Genomic DNA, 9407 nt, shown 5'->3' with positions numbered 1-9407 from the left:
TATACAGATGAAAGAACGGAAATGATTGTCCGACATCGCTTAAGCTTGACCGATGACGCGATGCTGCGACGGTTCCGTGCCGATCGCGTTACACTGCATTTACACCGGCAAGTGATACGGTATTTTTTATAAAAAAAAAAAAAAACTACGGTAGTTCCATATTGCAGCGTGTGCACCGATTGAATAAGTTCTCATAGACTTATATGTAAGTCTGTGTATAAAATAATAAATATATTATATATATATATATATATATAAATTTAATATGTTAGATTTATATATATGTATAAGTTTGATACGTAAGTTTGTGTGAGTTCCTCGAAGAGACATTAATGAGATCGCTATATTAATATGGTCGCTCGACAGTATTTCTTATCGGTGTTATTAATGACGCTTTTGAATACAGGTGATTAATTTGGATTCACATGTGCGCCGAATAAATTAAATAATCCGACGAGTTAACGTTTAGCGTAATTCGGGTCTCCGCGAGAGCATGATGAATTTTCGGATTTAACGGATTTGCCAACAATCACCCGTAATTATTCGTAATCACCTGTAAAAGCGCTTGATGACGTGAGATTTATTACATTTCCGCGCTGTGTGATTATAATTTCTACTAATTAATTGTTATTAATGTATTTTCTGTGTGGGTTTACTTTTTGGCGATAACGAATTATTCAGGTATTTAAACTTTGTGGGCGTTTGGTGAAATACTTAAAACGTAGATGGTTTAATAAAATCTTTATTGCAAAATCTTTGTTACAAAATAACAACCTGTCGTATAAAAGAGGTATAACGTTAGGTTGTGTTCGGAAGAGATTCTTCGTTTTTTCATCGCTCAGCCTTATTTCTTATAAACGTCATTACGTCGTTAACGTCATCTTTGGAGCCCAAGAAAATGGGTGATCTCTGATGAATGTTTTCCGGAACGATGTCTAGAATATTAATTTTTCCGTTTGTCGCCAGACCGCCGGCTTCCTTGACTATGAAAGCCATCGGTACGCATTCGTACAGAAGTCGTAACTGAAATTATGTAATTGCGAAATGAATATCAATCGCATGCTGAGAGAAAAGAATGGTTGCAATTACCATAATTTAATTATAATTTATAGTAATTTTTTTTCAACTGTATATTCGTAATAATATACTCATATATACTGCTTGAAAATTAGTTTTTTCCGAGGTTTTTTCTTAATATATTTTTTATTATTATTATCAATAAATATAGTAAGCAAATGTGGATTGAGAAAATAATTATATTTACTATAATTACGATTGCATTTATTGAATAATTCTTATTTTATTTATTAAATTCTTATTTTATTTATTATTTATTATTGATATTTTAATATTTTTAATTAATATTTGAAATTTTATTGTAAATTATTATATAATACAATTTGTTATATTTAAGAGAACTAGTTATTATATTAACATTAGCTTATTAATAACCATGGAGCTTCTGATCACAATTATTTTATCGTGCAATTAAAGTCATAATTACCAAATATTTTCTCTTAGTGCATAATTTGATTTGTTATGAAATTTTCATATTTGATACGTAAGATATAGAATAGATGAGAAATATTTAATAATATAATAATATTATATTATGTGTAAATAATGCTATAAATTGAAGCGTAATATTGTGTAATTTAATTATTGATAAATACGTTCTCTTAAAATTCTGACCCCGGTATCGGTCTTTTGATAGAGAGCTGTAATCGTGTTTACGTTTACCGGAACGAATAATATGCGAAGTCCGATAAATTTTATAGAAATTTATATAAAAATCAGGAATGCATTAATTTAAGTTTAAACCATTTTTATTGTGGTTCAGATAAAATAATTTTTAAATTCCAATACATTCCTGCACATTTATCGGATAAATGATAAATAATTGTTTATAAGGCAAAGTTTCCACAGCGGGTTATATATCATTACTCAATCCGTCTGCGGTGATAAGAGCGAGATCAGAGTGTTAATAATAATCGAAGTGAAAAGAGAGAATCAAAAAGAAAACATTATTGACCGCGATGAAGATAAATGGGATGACGTGAAATATATCGTAATATACTGTTATATATTATTGCCGTTGGATCTGTCTTGTTTTCATTGTTTTTGTATTTGTCTTGTTCTTTTTCTTTGTGTATTTTTATTGTTCTTGTGTCCGTCTGATTCGTTTTCTTCATCAAATAATTAGTTCGACAGAAAGTTCAAGAAATCATTGCGAAATTACCTTGCCATTGGGATTGCTCTTGCTCGCAGGATACAAAAAGATACCGCCGTATTTAATCGTTCTGTGTACGTCGGCGACCATGGAGCCTACGTATCTGGCACTGTAGGGTTTCCCGGTTGCGGGATATTTCTTAGAACGTACATATTCCTTAATAGACGAGTCCCACGTACTCTCGTTGCCTTCATTAATACTGTAAATAATCATACTTGATTTCAGTGCGATCAATAATGACCGAGTTTCGAAAAATGTAATTTCGTCTATAAATAGTTAACTCGAACTCAACATATCGATTCTATCGTGATTACATTGACTATATCTGATTTCATAATTTCTCGAAAGCGTGTAGCAATTTCGATGTATTACTCGCGTGTAGCAATTTCGATGTATTACTCGCGATGCGGATGTTAGCCGTTAATTCATCGAAATTGTTTGCCGAGCATATTTCATTTTATAGCTTTCGTTTCTTTATCTCTCTTTTCTCCATTTCTATGTACTAATGTAGATGAAATTTAACCCCTCAAAGAACACACAAACAACAAAAAATCAAAATGACTTTATTTTTATTCTTAACGTCAATAAACAATCCAATTTTATAATCAAAAATCATTTTGACACAAACAACGAAAAATAAAAATTACTTTATTTTGATTCTTAACGTCAATAAACAATCCAATTTTATAATAAAAAATCATTTTGACACAAACAACAAAAAATAAAAATGACTTTATTTTGATTCTTAACGTCAATACACGATCCAATTTGATAACCAAAAATTATCATTTTGACTTTTGTGACGTCAAGAAAAACTTATTATTTGACTTTCTCTTGGCTTGATGTATTTCTTGAGCTTCAGTACACATAATTTTCCGGCCCTATACTTCACACGATGGATCCCGAATTAAATTTCATCACTTTAACAAATATACTAAAATTATTAAGTGATTCTTATATACACTTAAAATTATATATAAATGTTATAACTTACAACCAATTACTTAATGCTCCCAGTTTTTCGAAGAGAATTAGAAATATGCAGTATACAAATGAGTCAATCGTGCGTGTAAGGGTCAATCTTGGTTTAATTTATTCGTTATTTTTTTCTGTTACCCGTTTCTATCAATGGAGATTAATTTTAATCTCGGTTCAACTTATACTTTTCATCTTTTTTCAATTGTTAAAACTAGAAAAAGATGAAGTTAAATCCGGTTGAACCGAGATTAAAATTAAACTACATTGAGACGGTAATAAGTCCTAGAACTGCGGTTATCAGTCCTAGAACTAGAAAAAGATAAAAAGTTAAACTGAGATTAAAGTCACTCTATCTATATAGAGTTGCTAGCAGTTACAACCAAACCAACGCTACGACTGTCAATTGATGGTCATGGCTCTGTCAACCAATTCTGGGTCATCACTGGCAAATGACTGGTTAAAATAACTGCATTAGTACCATCTGCCAATACTAGGCCCAAGTTATCATCCAGTACTTAGTCAATACTAGGCCAATAATTTGCCACTACTGCGCCAGTACTGCAAATGTAGGTGACTTGGATGATCAGTACAGGTAATTTGGGACAGCATGTACTTTTATTAAATTCAGTCATGGTATCCATCCATGAGTCATTAAAGAAAATTTTAAATTTAAACTTTCTTTAGAAACCCATGGATGGATACCACGATTGAATTTAATGTAAAAGTACATGCTGTCCCAAGTTACCTGCACTGTTCCAAGTCACCTACATTTACGGTATCTGAACTATAGCAAGCAGTACAGGCCTTATAAAATCTTATATGGGTACATTGGTAGAAATGAACATTTGTTTTTCTTTTTATCATACCTATATATATTGCCTCTATCGGGCATACGCATGTTCCTCTCGGTCAGTATAAATTCCCCAATGGCCGGATCGTAGGTAAATCCATTAACGCCTTGACCGATTGAGAGCACTATCATAGTCGCTGATCCGTATAGAGCGTATCCGGCCGCAACCAAGTTTCTCCCCGGTTGCAGAGCGGTTTGTAGCATGGAGTTTCCGGATTGTTCAGGTTTTTTGTAAATTCCGAAGATCGAACCCACTGAGACCAAGCATTCAATGTTGGACGAGCCGTCAAGCGGGTCAAACGACACGACGTATTTGCCGCTCTTCTCCGTTTCCACTTCAATGGCGTGTTGATTCTCCTCGCTTATGAGCACGCATGTAGTGAAAGAGGATGTCAGCATATTGATAAAGAGCTCGTTGCTCAGAATGTCCAGCTTCTTGACTTCCTCGCCTTGAATATTGGTGTTTCCGGCGATGCCATACCTGAATGAATAACGATATGCCGTGTGCGTTTAACATCAGCTGGTTAATACCTAAACGAACATTGCGTAGCTGATTCGATTAGTTCTGATTGGTAACAGACTTGAAGTACTTTGGCTACACGACGAAAATATATAATTAATGTCATTTCAAATATTATTTAAATTTTTTTTTTAATTTCAACTGTTTTGAATAATATTTTAAAGTGTAAATATATTTAATATATTCTTTATTTAATAATCAGATGTAGAAATTTTTAAGAACTTTGAACGTATAGATATTGAATCACGTCGAAGGAAAGACTCTCCAGAGATTTAAGACTTTCAAGAGAGAAGACTTTCTTCTCAAGAGGGAAGATTTACGAACTTCAATACAGAAGGTTTCGATTAATATTTAAAACGGACAGTTGAAATTTTTTCTATGATAAAATTATTATAAAATTGAAGGTAGAATTTGTGAAACACAAGCTATTATTTAAAACATTGAAAAAAACATTGTTTTTTGTAATATTTTTAAACAGTAAATACATTAAAGGTTGTAAAAGGAATATAAAACTTTTATTTAGAAAATAAATTATCATCAGAATTGTTTTGTAAAAATTTAAGATGAGAGAGAGAGAGAGAGAGAGAGAGATTTATTCAGTAGATATTTATTCAATAGATACTATGAAAATGTGTTCAGATAAGGAACGTTATGATAATTTTTAATTATATGTGGAAAAATAATTTTTAATTGCGTTAAAAAAAATGTTCAATTATGTTTTATCTAAGATTTATCAATTCCTATTTGCCTTTATGTTTATATATATATGAAATTATTTATTAATTACATTACGGTTATCTAATCTTAATTCATACAGTTCAAAGCATAATCCCCGTCAGATTATTGATAAGGCAAGTTTGTTTCGGAGGTCGATGGAGAGCGACCAGTCATGAAATTGTTTTATTCATGCTGTGCGGTGTGTACCACAGGTACTGTAATAATGGGAAATCATTTATATGTTATTTGCATGCAAGGTTACAGAATTGTCAGGGCGTAGAGATTAATGTTTACTGGCGTGTATTGGCAGCTAGAGCACGACGGTAAATGTATGAGACTATACCGCTGCCGAATACATTTGAATAAAATAGAGAGACGCGCGCCGGTTGAGAGTAAACGTTAGCCACGACACTATACGAAGACTTTCCACATTGTATGTACACGTATTGGTCCGAGTCTCTCTGCGCGCTAAATTCTGACCGTTGTGTGCCGGTGAAAATGTAAAATCGCATAAACTACATCCGCCCCGGATATAATATATGAAAATCCAATTCCATTTGACAGTCACAAAGCGATCTTGTCACAAAGTGACTTAAACCGTTGGAAGTCGGAAGATGTATTTGCGCGATGTAAAATGTATATAGTCGTAAAGCAGCGTAGTTCCAAACTCATGAAGATTACAAATTATAATTAGATTAATTTGAATATCTCGTAAAGTGTCTCTATCTCTGTCGCTTAAATGTGCCATTAGGACGTCTAGTTTACGAGATCACGAAATGTTTTCCGCTTCTCTCGCGCTGCTCCTTTTTCGCCTATTCGAAACCATGCGGAAAAGGACGAATCGTACATATTCCACGCGCGCGTTATATGTTCGCGTTTTCCTCGCAAACGTTGGCGAGATTAGTTTTCGTCCTGGGCCAATTTCGGGAACTCATATTTACTGATTTACTTACATGTTAGCGATACCGGCTTTCCTCACGGCCGAGCTAACAGCTTTTATGGCAGTCTGTATACTGTTCAACAGCTGTGTGAGATCACCGGTCGCTATTGGTGCCTTGCGTTGCTCCGCCAGCATGAATCTCGTCAACGTCATGCAGTCTGAATCCATTATTGTATTTTTCGATGTCATAGTGACCGTATCTTTTCGAGCAGCGGGCGGAACGAGAAATAAAGGCGCGAGGGACCCAGACTGTCCCGACGGAGACTGAAACCAGCGATTCCGAGGCGTCGCGTCGCGTTATGTAATACCCCGGTTAGTCAGCAACATGTTATCGCAACAATGACAACATTGATATTCGAGTATTTCGAGTTTCCGAAGCTCACTCTAGCGTCAACTTCTTCTATGAGACCGTATAGGTCATAGGTGAATCTAGAAACAAGAGAGGGAGAGCCATTGGCGCGCCGCAAGCGAAATTAATTAAATGTAGTATATAACAAAGCTCAGAAAGAACAAATCAATATAAATATGATAATGCCTTTTATTGAACCGACACAGGTTCTTAGTGTGACAAATTATTATTTCTTAATTCTACGGTATACGTTTCGCTCTCTAGATTTTGGGTTCTCTTCAGCACAATAAATTACAATAATATAGAATAAATTAATAAAATACCTATATATACGAGAGTGATTCTTATAAAGCGCGTATTATGATCGCGGTTGTAACGATTTTTCTTGAAATGATTTTTGTGTACATATATATATATATATATATTTACATATGTATTTTATTAATTTATTCTATATTATTGTAATTTATTGTACTGAGAGGACCCAAAATCTAGAGGTCGAAACATATACCGTAGAATCAAGAAATAACAATTTGTTACACTAAAAACCTGTGTCAGTTCAATAAAAGGCATTATCATATTTATATTCAAATACGAAAAGGTAGAATACCAAATTATTATTTATATTGTGATATTGAAAAATATTATTTAAATTCATGAAACGTTTTATTTGAAATTATATTAACACAAGAAATGAATTTATATTTTTTATATGTAGGCGTTTTTTAATTAAAAAACATTTTTGGAATATCAAAGTTGTGCTAGCCATCAAATATTTAAAAAATATATAACATTTTGTTCTAAATATTTTAAAAAAAGGAAACTCCAAGGGGACGTGGATCTACCAGGAAGTGAGACTATTTTACGATCGACGTTTGCTCGACCGCGAACGGTGATATGCGACCTAGTTCCGGTTTACAAAATTATTCTTTGAAACGCGTTTAAATAACACGATACATATTGAATGGGAAACGAGATCGTACTTATTTAATATTTGTTTATATATTATTCTATAAATATTATATATAGAGGGAATACAGTGAATACGTATTTGTAAACGCATTGCTCATGTTATATAAAATAAAATGTGATAATCATTAGAGTTTATTTTTGAATGGTCTGAAGTCAATTTTCGCATTGGGATTATAAGCTGCCATTGGTTTACCTTTCCACGTTTCTCTCGTCCCCCACAAATTGATATTTTATTAATTCGTTGACGCGCGGATGGTGAATTTTATACGAATGCATACACTCGCGTACATATATACGTGTTATACCTAACATTATGTTTAATATATAAAATTTGTTGAATTTAACGTGTCCGCGCATCAGTTAGTTACGCTTCGGTTTATAAAAAAGTAAATCCCTCGTGAAACCGATAATCGCATAAAATAAGCGAACAATGACGTTAGTTAATACGCAAATTTTATTCGTTCCTAGTTTTTTTCGCGTTTTATCTTATCCGGCTTACTTTTTCCGCACATTATATTTTTATCTCTGTAACACATGTAAATATATTCAGTTTTGTTACATACTGCAGTCTTGTAAGCGAAAACTACAAAGGGGTAGGTGTGTAAAAAAAGTATTGCAGATTCACACATGCACACGGTATTTACACTAAAAACCTGTGTCAGTTCAATAAAAGGCATTATCATATTTATATTCAAATACGAAAAGGTAGAATACCAAATTATTATTTATATTGTGATATTGAAAAATATTATTTAAATTCATGAAACGTTTTATTTGAAATTATATTAACACAAGAAATGAATTTATATTTTTTATATGTAGGCGTTTTTTAATTAAAAAACATTTTTGGAATATCAAAGTTGTGCTAGCCATCAAATATTTAAAAAATATATAACATTTTGTTCTAAATATTTTAAAAAAAGGAAACTCCAAGGGGACGTGGATCTACCAGGAAGTGAGACTATTTTACGATCGACGTTTGCTCGACCGCGAACGGTGATATGCGACCTAGTTCCGGTTTACAAAATTATTCTTTGAAACGCGTTTAAATAACACGATACATATTGAATGGGAAACGAGATCGTACTTATTTAATATTTGTTTATATATTATTCTATAAATATTATATATAGAGGGAATACAGTGAATACGTATTTGTAAACGCATTGCTCATGTTATATAAAATAAAATGTGATAATCATTAGAGTTTATTTTTGAATGGTCTGAAGTCAATTTTCGCATTGGGATTATAAGCTGCCATTGGTTTACCTTTCCACGTTTCTCTCGTCCCCCACAAATTGATATTTTATTAATTCGTTGACGCGCGGATGGTGAATTTTATACGAATGCATACACTCGCGTACATATATACGTGTTATACCTAACATTATGTTTAATATATAAAATTTGTTGAATTTAACGTGTCCGCGCATCAGTTAGTTACGCTTCGGTTTATAAAAAAGTAAATCCCTCGTGAAACCGATAATCGCATAAAATAAGCGAACAATGACGTTAGTTAATACGCAAATTTTATTCGTTCCTAGTTTTTTTCGCGTTTTATCTTATCCGGCTTACTTTTTCCGCACATTATATTTTTATCTCTGTAACACATGTAAATATATTCAGTTTTGTTACATACTGCAGTCTTGTAAGCGAAAACTACAAAGGGGTAGGTGTGTAAAAAAAGTATTGCAGATTCACACATGCACACGGTAGTATTCTATTATCCAGTCGTATTATCGGGGTCGTGTAAACCGGAACTAGGTCGCATTAAGATTCATTCCGCCGATTATGCATTATCCTTCCATGCGGAAACATAGAGTGTCGCACGTCATTCGACGTAACGTAAGA

General features: G+C 32.9%; 2 protein-coding genes across 2 annotated transcripts in view; one reads left to right on the top strand and one right to left on the bottom strand.

Annotated features, from left to right (window-relative positions):
* Positions 1 to 137: 137 nt before the first annotated feature.
* GluClalpha (glycine receptor alpha 1) overlaps positions 138 to 9407 on the top strand; it is a 75201-nt gene continuing 65931 nt past the window's right edge. The window contains exon 1 of the mRNA XM_018522750.1: positions 138 to 205. The gene's annotated coding sequence lies outside the window, so the exon portion shown is untranslated. The remainder of the gene's footprint in view (positions 206 to 9407) is intronic.
* Positions 725 to 6555, bottom strand: fbp (fructose-1,6-bisphosphatase). Its single transcript, XM_018522762.1, has 4 exons — positions 6249 to 6555; positions 4075 to 4539; positions 2240 to 2429; positions 725 to 1023 (listed from the first exon to the last, which is right to left on the bottom strand). The coding sequence occupies exons 1-4, from the start codon at positions 6422 to 6424 to the stop codon at positions 832 to 834; spliced, it is 1023 nt and encodes a 340-aa protein (XP_018378264.1). The 5' UTR covers positions 6425 to 6555; the 3' UTR covers positions 725 to 831.

The sequence above is a fragment of the Trachymyrmex cornetzi genome, unplaced genomic scaffold, assembly GCF_001594075.2.
Source record: "Trachymyrmex cornetzi isolate Tcor2-1 unplaced genomic scaffold, Tcor1.1 scaffold138, whole genome shotgun sequence".
Lineage (NCBI taxonomy): Eukaryota > Metazoa > Arthropoda > Insecta > Hymenoptera > Formicidae > Trachymyrmex > Trachymyrmex cornetzi.
Note: the sequence above shows the minus strand (reverse complement) of the source record. Positions and strands in the feature narration are given on the sequence as shown.